Source organism: Macaca mulatta, chromosome 12 (genome assembly GCF_049350105.2).
Source record: "Macaca mulatta isolate MMU2019108-1 chromosome 12, T2T-MMU8v2.0, whole genome shotgun sequence".
Lineage (NCBI taxonomy): Eukaryota > Metazoa > Chordata > Mammalia > Primates > Cercopithecidae > Macaca > Macaca mulatta.
Window position 1 is genome coordinate 145,357,091 of NC_133417.1, and position 13,730 is coordinate 145,370,820.

At 55.6% G+C, this 13,730-nt stretch overlaps 2 protein-coding genes across 3 annotated transcripts; both read right to left on the minus strand.

The window, feature by feature from the left end:
• Positions 1-3,280: 3,280 nt before the first annotated feature.
• Positions 3,281-8,801, minus strand: COPS9 (COP9 signalosome subunit 9). Its single transcript, XM_001088471.5, has 3 exons — positions 8,661-8,801; positions 6,373-6,445; positions 3,281-3,542 (listed from the first exon to the last, which is right to left on the minus strand). Exons 1-3 carry the CDS (start codon positions 8,784-8,786, stop codon positions 3,505-3,507), a joined length of 237 nt encoding a protein of 78 aa, XP_001088471.2. The 5' UTR covers positions 8,787-8,801; the 3' UTR covers positions 3,281-3,504.
• Positions 8,802-11,423: 2,622 nt separating this feature from the next.
• Positions 11,424-13,405, minus strand: OTOS (otospiralin). Of its 2 annotated transcripts, none has more exons than XM_015111494.3 (4): positions 13,028-13,405; positions 12,666-12,759; positions 12,459-12,485; positions 11,424-11,750 (listed from the first exon to the last, which is right to left on the minus strand). In XM_015111494.3, the coding sequence occupies exons 2-4, from the start codon at positions 12,721-12,723 to the stop codon at positions 11,566-11,568; spliced, it is 270 nt and encodes an 89-aa protein (XP_014966980.1). In that variant the 5' UTR covers positions 12,724-12,759; positions 13,028-13,405; the 3' UTR covers positions 11,424-11,565.
• Between the last annotated feature and the right edge of the window lie 325 nt (positions 13,406-13,730).

Genomic DNA, 13,730 nt, shown 5'->3' on the forward strand with positions numbered 1-13,730 from the left:
CATCGGGCCACGTCTGCTCACCCTCCAATTCTGAGGTGCTACTGTCCAGAAATTTGTACTCCCCCAAATTCACGTTGAATCCTCACCCCCCACCCACAGGTGATGGTGTTAGGAGGTGGGACCTCTGGAGGGTGATTAGGTCATGGTGGTGGAGCCTTCATGAGTGGGACCAGCATCCGTACACGAGAGATCTGAGACCCCACGCCTCTTCCACAGTGAGGCACCACCTACGAGCCACGCAGGCTCAGCGCTCCCTGGGCGGCTTTCTCTCCTCTCCAAAGGAGCCCAGGATTCGGTCATTTCGAAGTCCCTCTGTTGTTACTTGTTTACATGTAACAAACGTCTGCTGAGCACCTTGACAAAGGGACCAGGCATCCCTTGAGCACAGTCGCCCAGTCAGCTGACCAACCCTCCCTGGATTCACTGCCCCCAAGTGACAGCCAGCTCTGATGGCAGGCCACTCACACCTCCTCAAAAATCACCCAGGAACCATTAAAAACCATTCAAGACATACTTGAGGGTAGTATTTTGGGACTAATTGGAGGTAACGATTATTCACACAAAACCTGCACTGTGTGGCCAACACCTCAAAGACGTACTGAGAGCCCGGATGCTGATCCAGGGCTGGATGCAGCAAAGCACATGGCTTCCAGAAGGTGGGCCAATCACAGCCCTTCCTCAAACCTTTCCCTTGGGACACAGTCCCCTTCGCCACCCCAGGAGGCGTGTTACCGGAGACGTAATAAGGAAACTGCTGGAACCACGGTGGAGAAAGAAACTGCTGTGGAGAAAGATTTTCTAGGCCCATGAAGCCAGTAGGCAGGCAGAAACAGGAAGTGGTTGACTCCAGGGATCTCTGAGCCCTGGGGCCAGCTGTCCTTCTGTGAGCCTTCCAACAAATTCCTCTCTTGTATGGATTTTAATGGACAGCGCTTCCTTCTTTTCTCACGGAACAGTCTTCTCCAAGACCCCAGAAGACGCCCTCACCCTCGGCTGATTCTGCTCCAAGGAGCAGGCAGGCATTCCCCGCAGAGCTGTGCTGCCTTGCTGAAGTGCGATATCTGGCTGGCAGTTCAGCCTATGGTCCCCCAGCAGCTTTCTCAGTGCGGCAGAGATCAGTATAGAGGTCTCTGTGATTAAGGCGATCAGGTGTAAAAACAGAAAATACACGTCTTTGTCAGTGTAGGTGACGACACGTCACTGACAATGGCTGGAGTTTTGCACGGGAGTGGGCATGGCTGGGCCAGTCAGCTGCAGTCCGATCACTCGGGTGATCACCCTTCCTGACAGCCTCACAGTGACAGCCGAGTCACGGGGAGATGAGGAAGAAAAACGTGGCAATGCTTGTGGCCTCATGGTACTGAGGAAGCTGCAAGGATTCTGTGAAGACAAAGGGAGGCCTCCTAGAGCCCACACAGGTCTAAACACGAGCAGAAGACACTGACATGCACACACGTGCAGACTGGTGTTCACAAAGCGGCTTGGACCAGACGAGCCTGAAATTCTACAGCCCACACAGGAGCGCCTGGGGCTCACAGGCCTTGGTCTAGAAGGGGTGTGCCAATCTCCACTCTGCCCGAGTTCCTGTGCAGCAGCTGTCTTCTTCATCTGGGATCGTTCCTTCCTGCTGAAGGCCACAGGCTGATATCCCCATTCACCAATGAGGAAACAGAGGCCCAAATAAACATTTTTAGTTTTGTTTAGAGACAGGGTTTCCCTGGCCCAGGCTGGAGTGCAGTGGTGCGATCACAGCTCGCTGAAGTGATCCTCTTGCCCCAGCCTCCCAAATAGCTAGGACTATGGGCACGTGCCACCACGCTCAGCTAATTTTTTTATTTTTTTATAGAAAGGGGGGTCTTATTCTATTGCCCACGCTGGTCTCAAACTCTTGGCCTCAAGTGATCCTCCCACCACACCCTCCCAAAGAGGCTCCCAAATTACCAGAGTGAACCACTGTGCCCAGCCCTCCAAAGAAAGGAACTGATTCAGCAGGAGCCTACAACTCGTTGGCAGTGGTGTTTGCCACTGGCCAGCCTGAGCTGTAGCCACAGCCCTTATCACTGTGTATTGTAGGCCCTGTGGGACTGTGATAAACCTCAACTAAGGGGATCTGCAGGGTAACCACCTGATACGACAGAATTCACCAAAATACCTAGTTGTTCCCCACAGAGCCTTCTATGCCTGCTTTGAGGAATCCACTTAGGAAAGTGTGAACACGACTCTCATGAATGAACCACAAGAACACAGCACTGAGAAACTCCGCCCTCTCAAAGTGCAGATGGTATGCAGCCTGGCTGCTGGAAACCCTGCTCCCGGCCTGCAGATAAGCCACGTGGATCTCAGACACAAAGCGGCAGTCTCAACGTGCAGCCCAGTGCAGAGCTTCCAACTGAGGGTGTTCTGACACCGCAGTCCACTCTCCTGCCTTCCCATGCGCCCTGTGCTCTGGCTGCCCTCGCTGCAGCACGGGAACCACGGAGGACTGCTAACTTGTCCCGGGCAGTCCCCAGCTGCTGAGCCCCAACAAAGGATAGGAGCTCCATCAGGATGACAGGGTGGAAATCTACTCACCACTCACAAGAAAATGAGGCAGGGCTGACATTCAGTTCTGCTTAAAATCTCACCTGGCCTCCAGTACAAATGCCTCTTCCGTAAACATGACAAGGCGACACCCTTCAGCGGGTTCTCAGTAGCGGGGGCAGCAGGTCCCTCGTCCACTGAGGGGCTTTAACTGAAAAGGGGAACTGCTGAAGTCCTGGGACTGGACATCCCCTGGTCTGAGGAACACTCTTCACTGCGAGACGGATATGAAACAGCAACTTCACTGTTCTACAACCATTATCAATCACCGAGCTGGGCCTACAGGAAACAAAACCCCTCCCCCACACGGGTGTTACACTCTCCTTCGAAACGGACCAACGTGCATTCCTCGCGTAGAAGGCGCCTCCCGTCATCCTTAAGCCTCGAGTTTGTGGGGCAGCGGCCCTGACGTGGCGGCCGGAGGACAGCATAGGGCCCGCTGTGCTGACAGACACACACGGTGCGAACCTGCCCACGCAGCGGAGGGGCGGCCCCGGGGCAAGGTCCTCCCAGTGCCGTCAGCAGGCCCAGCTGTGCTCGGCCCGCACTGCCTCCTGGTCTAGCACATACAGCACCGTAACACCCGGTATTTGCTAGCAGACAAACATGGTTCTCTCAGCTGACACATGCGTGACACACACACAGACTTTTAGGGACTGCAACACTCACTCAAAAGTGCAAGAAGAGATCACTCTGCACGTGACGTTGCTTTCTTTTAATTGGAGTGAGGACACAACGTGGTCATGTTCAGAGACGAACAGCCTCATCTAGGTGGTGAAGAACATTTTTATCTTTCTTGGTTAACCAGGTCCTAAATTCAAGGGATTTCCACGTGTTCTTTAAAACCACCTGAAACTGTCCTGCGCAGGCTCACACTGCGACTCTGTACCAAGGGCCTGGCCCCGCCTGCAGCCAGAGGTCATCTCACTGGATGTCATCATCATCGAAAAGATCTTCAAAATCTAGAGAAATAAGCAAAACCACGTATTTACACATACAAGGGTAAGAGCTGAAGAAATCACTTCAAAATGAATTATATGGTCGTCCAAAATACAGACATGATCGTCAATGATCTAATGAAATAAAAGACTTTTCCCGTAACAGACTTTCAGTCTCAGCCAACCCGGACTCAAACACACAGTCCAAGGGGAGAGTGCTGGCCAGAGTGCTTTCTTGCTTTCATTTAAAAGACAATCCTAAGAAAATGCTTGCAGGGCTGTTCTGGGTCCCACGGACACCACTGCACAGCCATAACTCAGCACTCAGGACACGTCAGTGCCATGTCTGCACCCATGAGTGCACGGCGCCCAAGATGCTGCCCTCGCTGCCAGGGCCAGGCAGAGACGAAGCTGGGAGGCCCGTGCTGGGTCCTTGAGAGCAGAGGGAAACAGGCCGGCTGCCGCCGTGAGAATGAGAAAGCTGGACTGAGCTGCAGAAAGGTGAAGCCTCCAGTAAGGCAGTGTGAATGACACTCAAGCCTGAGAAACACCCGTTAAGGCCCGTTCCCGCTGGAAAAAACACAGCAAACGCCTAGTGCACTGCTTTGGGTGATCAAAATCCGGCCCCCCAGAAAAGATTTTGTCCTTCTGTTTAGTTTTCTACATTCCCTACTACAGGCAATCATTACTTTCACAACAGGAGAAGAAAGTAAAACTAAGAGCCCACCCACACGTACTGTGCACTGAAAATGTGCAGGATGAATTATGAACTAGAAAGAGGAGGTTCCACTGCTGGAGGGTGCCTGCTGGCACCACGGCATCCAGCCTTCCTAGGGAGGGTGGCGTCCCTGAGGCATCTCTGGCCACTTAGAGGGTCCCAGCTCTCCCCAGCCACACTGATGCACCCCCACATCCTCACTGCCTCCCAACTGCTGTTTGTGGTTCTGCCACTCAGAGCACTTTTGCGCAGTCCCAGGCCCAGCTGACTCCACACCTTCCAACCTCTGCTCTGCTGCCCGCTCTGGAGAAACCTCCCTCTGCTGTGCTCCCGGAAATAATACCGTCCACGCTTTGCCAGGGCTCTCGTCACAGTCCAGCCCCTGCCTGCTGACTTGTCTGAACCCACAATTTTGTAAGACACGGCGAGGGAAGGGAGTCTCGTTCATGGCTAGAACCCCGGTGCCCAGGGGATAACTGCCCAGCAAAACCCATCTGTTTGATGAGTAAAAAGGACTCAGCAGAAGCCCCATCCACAGCCTACAGGTCTCTCAAAGTAAATGGCTCCTTGAACACATGGGGTTGTCACAACCTGACGGGACAGTGAGTGCTTTGTGAACTCAGTGGGTGGGCAGGCAGGGGACACAGAGCTCTCCCGTGTTCCCTCCCTGACCAGCCGTGGCTCAAAGGTAGACACACGCCCACAATGCTCAGGCTGCTGGGCACTCACCTGACGGGTCAGGCCTGGGTCCCTCTCAGAGATGCTTTCCTGTCAGGATTCAGGGACTGACTCTGGAAGCCATGTGAACTCAAACACTAGAACACAGCAGTCGCCTCTCACCAATGGGCTGGCAGAGGATAAATGGGACTTTGAAGGAGATCATCAAAATGCAAGTGCATGGTGCCAGTATTAGCCACTGCCCAATCCTGCCCACGTGAAGAAGCTTCAAAGTCGCCCTGGTGAGCTGGTGTTTTCGCAGAGCAGCTCTGGAGAGCACTCCGCAGTTTTGCACAATTTGTTCCCTCTGAAGGCAACACCCTTCTCCCATCTCACTCTGGCATAAAGAATTGAAAGAAATGCTATTCAGTCCTCCAGACTCGTCTCAAATGTCACCTGCCCCAGTTCTGACTCCAGTTGGTAGCAGCAAGAATGCTGCCTCAGGGGCATGGCCAGGCACCCTGGGAAACCCTGCACCCCAACTCAGCAGCTTGGCTGCTCCCCTCAGGCAATGGCTGGCTGACAGTCAGCCTGATAAAGCAGCAGGGACTCAGGATGGCAGGGGGTCTCCGGTAAGTTAGAAACCGATGTGGTAAGGTCACATCCTAGCTGTTAACTGGTAACAAGAGCTTTCTGTAGAGGCCAGCACCATGGGTTAAAACAGGATGGAAAATGCCACCTCACTCTCTGGGGTGAGAAACCTATCTTGTTTATTATTTGAACGCTTAGTAAATGTTAATATGAACTAGAGGAACAAGGCCTGAAGAAATCAGAAGAGAATGAGAGAAATATCCCCTCTAGCAGGTCAGAAGATCTTACAGAAAGTTTGCTTTTCATTGTTTATTTGGTTTACCAATGTTTTATTTGGTTTATCCATGTTTTTGGTAACTAGCACTGAAGCCCTTAAATCAAGAGGGAAACGCATCCTGCGTCCTGATTTCAGAGCTGGGCAAGAGCTGGAGTGTGGCTGTCCCTCTGCAAAGGCAGCTGAGGGTACGAGAACCCAGGCAGGCAAACACAGGTGGGCTGGGAGAGGAAAGGAAACCGGCTGCCCGGAGAGGAGAGAGACAGGGAGCCAGACAGGGTTCCTATGGCCGTGTCTGGGGCAAGGGGCCAGACCCAGCTACAGTCTGAGGTGTCTGCAGGCACGTGTAACACACATGCCAGAGCTCAAACTCAACTACTGGGCTGCAAGCTGGGAACAATTTTATGCTACTTTTCTCCTGAAAAAGAAGGCTGCCTGCCAGGGGCCGCAGCCCACGTCATGGCTCCATAGAGGCTGCACTGCATTCCGAGAGGAGCGCAGGGGCTCTACCCCCTTATGACCCAAATTATTCATGTCACCAAGTTGCTTCACTGCCTTAACCTACAGAAGAAATATTCAGATTAAATCTGGCATCCCATTCCAAGCATCCTTACCATTAAAAAAGTCTGCATGAACGGCCTTTTCATTGGCTGCCAAGTCCATCAAGAGCCCGGTGCTGCCTCCCGCCTGGGGAATGGAAAGGCAAAATTATGTCAGCTGCGTTTTCCAAAAGAACAGGTGATAAGTACATTGCAGTGTCCGCCACCCCCACAGAAAAGGAAGATGGGTGAGGGGAAACAGGCTCAAGCTGAGTCAACATTTTAGTTCCAGATAAAGGAATATGTATGGGCGGAGGGGGAGGGAGAAATTCAAAGGAATGATTTTTAAGGTCTCTCAAGGGCTTCTGTTCCTTGATTCCTCTCTGCTGTTAAAAATTAGAAACCTACCACTGCTCTAAGCACCACTACTTCTCTGTAACCTTCGAGGAGAGGTTTCCAATCCTCCCCGGACATTGCCACAGAGGCCACAAACACGCAAAACTGAGCCCATCAACTCCGCTCAGGATCCCTTCCCGCTCTCTTCTGGGAATGAAACCACTTCCCAGAGGAAACTGACCTGCTCTGCCTCTGAGGTTCTGGTGCCGGCTGCCATCATGGACCGTCCACTGCCACAACTCCATGGCAGTGGAAAAACCATGTCACAACCCAAGCTGGGCAATCTGAAGCCCTCAGGATTTTGGATCCTGTTTAGAGTCACCTGGTGACAGTGGGAGCAGATTCCTCTGACAGCAGCACCCTGGACAGCTGGCCACAGGTCCTGCTGCTGCCCTGGCCCCAGCATTCACAAGGCCACTTGCTCAACCTTGCCCTCATCCCCACGTAGCTGCATGCCCTTGTTCCCTTTCACAGACACTCTCAGAAAAGCCAGAATGCTCAGCCTCCTCCCCTGGCTTCTCAGCCTCCCTCCCTGTCCCCAACACCACAGTAAGCCTCCCACATTCTACCACTTAAACACTGGGCTGAGCTTGTCCCTACCTCCATCTGCCTCATTCACACCCTCTTCGACTGTCCTGTTCTCCCTGCTACCATTTTTCTACCCTCTCATCCCTAAATGCCGCCACCCTACAGAGCAAGTCAGAGCCTCTCACTCCCCACTGTAAAGCTCTCAAGTGGCTCCACATCGCCTAGGGCTGTGACTTTAAAACAGGACTGAGAGGCCTGGGTTTAGTGGAAGTGCTTCAGGAGTGGGGTGCACAGAGCCACCCTCTTACCGTGATTCCAGATGGTTTCATGATCTGGTCCCTGCCCACTGTCTCCCCTCTCTCTGGCACTGCACGCTCAACCATGTTAAACGACATGAGCCAGTGGGCATCCCCCCAACCCAGGACTCTGCTCCTGCCGGGCCTTCATCCCCGCCTACCTGGCAAAAACCATTGTGTCCCCCAGCATTGAGCCACAGAGTCGACTCCTCAGCTGCACCTTTGCTGAGCCCCCTCAAAGCCCTGAGGGCCCATCCGTTGGTGTGTCTTCGGCTTTCTATGACACCTGGTGTTTGCAATCAGCCTCTCTGCCATGTTATTACCTCCACAGGCACAAGGGCTGCCTCTGACCACCTCTGTACCCCCTAAGCTTTGAGAAAGAGGACATGAGGCCCTGACATGCAGGAGCTGGCCTACCACTCCGAGCTAGGCTGTGGTGCTTTCTTGCTGACCATAAACCATCTCAGAACATCAGCTCACATCAGACAAGGTCACTCTGTGAACACAACAGAGACCAAAAAAATCCCAAGACGACTGTATAATCCTGTATAATTAAAAAGAAGAACGAGGCCACTACACAAAGCACATAAATGCCAGACATCCCCCTTTTCCACTACGACAAGAATGACGGCTGCTCCAGTCTTCCCTCATTCTAGTTCAGTTTAAGAAGCCCAGTCGGAAAATTACCCTCGTTTCCAAGGCACAGCAAAGCCCACTTTCTTTCCCCAAATCCCCGAACACTAGCTCAAATCCCACACGAAGTGAGTCCCCACCCGCGCTACGGAGACCCACCGCGGGCCCCCACTGGGTGCTGCCGCCATCGAACAGCAGCAAACGCAACTCCTCTGACCACGAGTGTGTTCCCGGGGGCCGTGGGGGAACCCAGCAGGCACTCAACCCTCAGGCTGCGCCTCCTGGTCCCCCGGGCTAGGGCACACACTTCCCGCCGCCGTCGGTGGCCGCCTTTCACCAGAAGCTCGGAGAAGCCGGGATTTGCTCTCCGCGGGGCAGGGAGCCTGGGAGCCGCGCCCATTGCCCACCCGCCCGGCCTCCCCTCCCCGGGACCCGCGCACCAGGACGCCGCCCTTCCGCTCCCCCTTCCCCGCTCCCCACGCTCGGAGACTCCCGCCGGGCCCGTGTCACCTCGTCCAGGTCCACGTAAGGCCCGGCGCCCTCAGGGAACATCTCGTCCACCGCCGGCTTCATCTCGGGCCCGCGGCGCTCTAGGCCCACTTCCGGCCGCAGGGCCGCTTCCGGCGCGCGCCACATGGCAGCTCTAGACGCCGGAGGACCGCGCCTCTGTGGTGCCCGCCTGCCCGCCCGCGGTCAGCGGTCTCGCATCCGGGGTGCTCGGGGCCGCTCGTGCGTCCGCGGCCACCGGCGTCTGTCTTTGCGCTGGCGAGGGCGGGCGTCTGCAACGCCTCTGAGGGGCGGCCGGGCGGCCACGGAGAGAAAAGGCCGCCAGCAATGGGAGCAGTGCCTGCCGAGCACGCCTCCGACAAGGGGCCAGATCCAGAATAAAGAGGGAGCCTCAGACTCAGCCGCAGGGACGGCCGGGTTCACAGGAGCCCAGGGCCTGACCTTCAGACGTTTGTCTGGAGAAGACACACTCGCGGCCAGTGAGCAGATGAAAAGGTGCAAGCAAACCAGGGCCCCGCCGAGGGGCCGCTGCACCCCTGGGACGCCCAGAGTCAAAAAACAGCAAAACGGGTGGAAGGGTGGGGAGTGAGACGCGGCAGCCGGGGCGGGAGACAGGGAGGCAGGTCCCAGAAAATCAAACACGGACGCCCACGTGGCCCAGCACTCCCCTTCCGGGCACAAGCCCAGAGGACGGAAAGCAGAGGCTCCAAGGGGCGTCTGTACCCCACGCTCACAGCAGCATTATTTATAATAAATGAAAAAGAGGAGCGTCCCCCACTGTCCCTGCCCATTGATGGATACGTGCATAAGCAAATGTGGTCCGCGCACACTGTGGAACATTACTCAGCCTTTAAAAGGAAGGGAATGCAGACACCTGCTGCCACGCGCGTGAACGTTGAGGACGCTCTGCCGAGGGAAACAAGCCAGTCCTAAGACAAACACCGCGTGATTCCACTCAGCAGAGGCCCCTAGAGGAGTCAAAGTCACAGAGACAGAAAGTAGAAGGGAGGTTGTTAGGGTCCGGGGAAGGGGAAATGGGGAGTTTGTGTTTAGTGGGGACAGAGTTTCAGCCTTGAAAGATGAAAAAGGTCAGTAGACGGCTGATGGTGATGGCTGCACAGTCCCGTGAATGTGCTTAATGCCCTTAAATGTGGTTAAGATGGAAAGGAATGTGACAGAAAAGCGAGGGAAAGGAGAAGGAAAGGGGAAAGAGGAGGGAGAAGGTTGGAGGAAGGGAGGGAGAGAGGAAGAACAGGGAAGGGAAGGAGAGAAGCAAGAGGTCCTGCAACGAGACTTTGCCAAAGGTTCTTTGCCTAACCAGACTTCGGTGGCCTCCTAACCTCCTCCCAGGCCCATCTGTGCACGGCATTGTCAGGTTCAGTTTTCGCAGAGAGCCCTGCTAAGTTGGTTTAGCCAGAGCCCTCCACCCTGGATATTGGATCAGGTTCCTGGTCCCTAGCATCCCCAGGATGTCTGATCGCCCAGGCCTGTCTTCAGCGAGAGCCCTGTGGGGTCTGCGGAGCCAGCGTCCCCTTCCCGCACTGTGTTCCTCCTAGTCATTTTCCACCCCCAACCCCACCTGCTCCTCAGCCGCAAACAGCACTGCCTGTGCTGTTCGGAGCTGAGCCTGGTCTCCCTCCCCCACTGCAAGATCCCGTTGCAGTGGTCCCCACACCTGTCTCCAGGGTTCAGCACAACTTCTGAAAATTTCTAGTAAGTTTTCCTCAACAGGCCTTAAAGGAGGTGGGTTTGGGGGTTAGGCTGCAGAGAAGGGGGGGCGGCATGGAGGAGGATAGTTCCAGGGACAGGAATTGAGCTGAAATGTGAGGGGTGAGGGTGTGGCCTGAAAAGGGTCCGCCTGGCCTGAGTGGACAGTGTGGGATGCAGGGAGAAGCAGGCAGTGGGCATCCCGTGAGCCTCATGCCATGCCAAAGTGCGTCACTCTGAAAGACCCAAGTGAAAGTCAGTCCGATGGAACAGGGGCTTGGCAGTGACCAAGAGGAGTGGCCCATTAAGTCAAGGTCTTTCCTAGCTAAGGGTTGGAGCCGTGGGTCTCCACGGTCTGTTTGTATACCCTACAGGGATGGGGAGCTCACCACCTGTGCAGAGGCCATCCCATTGCTGGAGGCCCACCCCTGAGATGCCATCATGCTGCCTGCCCAGCCTTCCGGTGCCCCAGGGTGCCCAGGTGAAGCCCCCTTCCTCCCAGCATCCTCAAAACCTAGAGCCGTCCCTGGAAGACGGAGCCTGCCCAGGCCCCGCTGTCCCTGACTGATGACAGATACAGACGGGGTTTCTCACTTCCATGTCCTGCTGCCTCCTGGGTCCTCCTCCCAGGGGAGTGTCGTGGTGTGGAGTCAGCCGAGCCCTGACTGTGGGTTTGCCTGTTGCCCAGCTTAGTGGCCCAGAGCGAGGGTGCCTGGACTGGAGTCTAGCTCCCCCTTAACCAGCTGTGTGACCTTAACAAATCAGGCAGTGGCCTCTTGTCTCTGCCTCAGTTTCCTCACCTGTAATCTGGGGGAACTGCAGCACCCCCGGGATCATTGTGGGAAATGGATGAGAGGGAGACACAGAAAGCCAGTCCTGAGTCCGCCCAGGATATAAGGTCCCTTGTTGATGCCAGTGTGGATGGAAATGGTGCACATTTATGAAAGAGTGTATGAAAGTGCTCCCCAGGAATCAAAATAAAACCCGCTTCATTTGTGAAATAAAGTAAATGGGGCCTGAGCGCAGTCGTCCTTGAAAGACCACCCACAACGCTGGTTGTACATCTTCAGTCCGGAGTTTATTGAGCATGAGACCAGGCCTGACTCCCGGCAGGGGCCAAGTTTTTGCCGGGACTCCATGCCTGCAGAGGCCTGACCTGGTGCAGCCTGGCGGGGCGGGCGGGCACCAGGCTGGACACCATTCAGTCCTCCTGATAGGGAACATGGAAGCCCAGGGTGCTCCCCAGGGGGAAGTGTGCAAAGAAGGTGCGGGCCATGTCCTCGATCTGGGGGTAGGCCCCCAGGGCCTGGAAGTGCTGCACGTAGTTCCAGAAGTCAGAGGTGGAGAAAGGCCAGTAGGGCATGGCTGGCAGCTCCGCGTAAGGGTCTGAAAGACACATGACACCTGCCTTGGTCCTGCCCGGAGACACCGTCCTCGGAGGCTTCAAGGCAAGTGGATGGTTCCCAGTTGTGCCCACAGTGATTCAGCCTTCCCAGAGTGGGGGCCTGAGCCTGTCCCCTCTCATCAGTGGGGTGATGACCTAGGTCCTTGGGGATGCCTGGTCTGGGAGACAGAGGAAAAAGGGGAAGAGCCGGAGGGGGGAGGCCTGTCCTGTTTGAGGAGGGAGTTGTATGGGGATGGTGTGGGGCACCGGCAGTCTCCTGCTGGGATTTCTGAAGGGAGCACAGACACCCCCGTCCACTACCCCCCAACATAACCTGTCCTAAAGCTTGGGCAAGGGTGGCCCTGAAGATACTGGACTGAGTTAGGGCTCAGAGTTGGGAGGGCCTAGGGGCTGGAGCCCAGGTAGGAGGGTGGGAATGTCAGGGGTCATGGGGCCCTGGCTCCCCCTGCCCAGTGTGTTCCCTGGTGGCTGGAGGGCAGGGTCGCAGCTGGAAGGAGCTCAGAGACCCTCTGCTTGCACAGCTCCAAGCTGGCTCTTGAGGGCCATGTTTTCCGTGCTCAGGCCTGAGCTGAGCCAGGGCCCCTGATGCATCTGCTTGAGATAGGAAGCCACTGCCCTCCCCAGCAGTTTCTCCCCGCTGCACACCAGTTACTTATGCAAATGAAAGGAAAGAAATCGGAGAATGGTACCTCCTTCCTCCTGCACAGGCATGGCCCCTGCAAAGGAAGAGAAGAGCTGTCACCCAGAAGGACCACCCAGGTGCCAGTTGGGCCCACCCCACACCAGCCGCAGGGCTCTGAGGTTTCCCAGCAGTCTGGAGATGTGTATGGAAGGGGAGAGAACAGGAGGGTTGTCGGGGGTCCTGGTGGCTGCCTCCCTCCAGAGCGGCCCCTCACCTGCAAGAGGCCCCAGCAGGAGGCAGAGGGCCAGCCCCAGCACCATGCAGGCCTGCATCTTCCCGGTGCTTCCTGATCTGCGACTCAGGCTCACCTGCAGCAGGACGAACCCAGGAAGGGCGAGACCACCCATCTGTCAGGGCCGGCTTCCTCTACCAGCCCCAGTGGGGCAGCCCTGGGGAAAATGGCATGGATTTAAAAAAAAAAAAAATTCTTACGGTTTTCCTAGCAATTTCCATTTCAGTGGTTTCAAACCACTATTTGGAGGTGAAATCCCTGCCTCAATTGGCCTTAATTTGCACGACTTAAGAAATTGCTCACCCACCCACCCCCCAACCCTGCCTGGCCTCTCCAGAGCTTACCTTGTCTCTGCTCAGCCGGCCGTGCTGCCTGGATGGGCTCTGCTGCCAGCTCAAGGGTCCTCTTTATAGAAGGGCTGTGGATGAGGAAGGACACGTCACCTGCCTCAACAGTCAAACTGAATATTTCATCCCCACCAGAGGATGTGGGCTCCTGTCGCCCTGCTGGCAGGCAGAATCAGAGTGTCAGCTTCTGGAAATCTGATCCGAAGATCGAACTGAGAGAAAAACATCTTGGCTAGGCCATTTCTGAAATTGTTAGGACTGAATTCAGCATTGGTACTTGAAACAAACCCAGTTTCCTCTCCACAAGGAGAGATCCTACGTCCAATACTGGGGCTGGCTGAGATTTCCTCCCCCGTGAGATAGAGCTGAATAATTCCAGCGCTGCTTCCACTTAAACCAGCCGGCAGGAGGAGCCCCAGGTCAGCAGGACCTGCCTGCAGGACGTCCATTGAGCAGAGTCACAGCAGGAAGTGTGGGGTCAAGATGGACTTCTGTCTCCAGGCGGGAGCTTCCCTGTGATCCGAAGTGTCAGTCTGCAGGTGGGCAGGAGGCTGTCCCCACCCTGGGACACCAGCAGCTGGCACCAAGGGTCTCTGCGGGTCAGGCCATTCTGACTACACAGCAGTCCCACTGACCACATCAGTTCCTGTGTTCACCTGTCTCTCCAGTAAGTACAGCCTCCTCCTGGTACTGCCCCTTG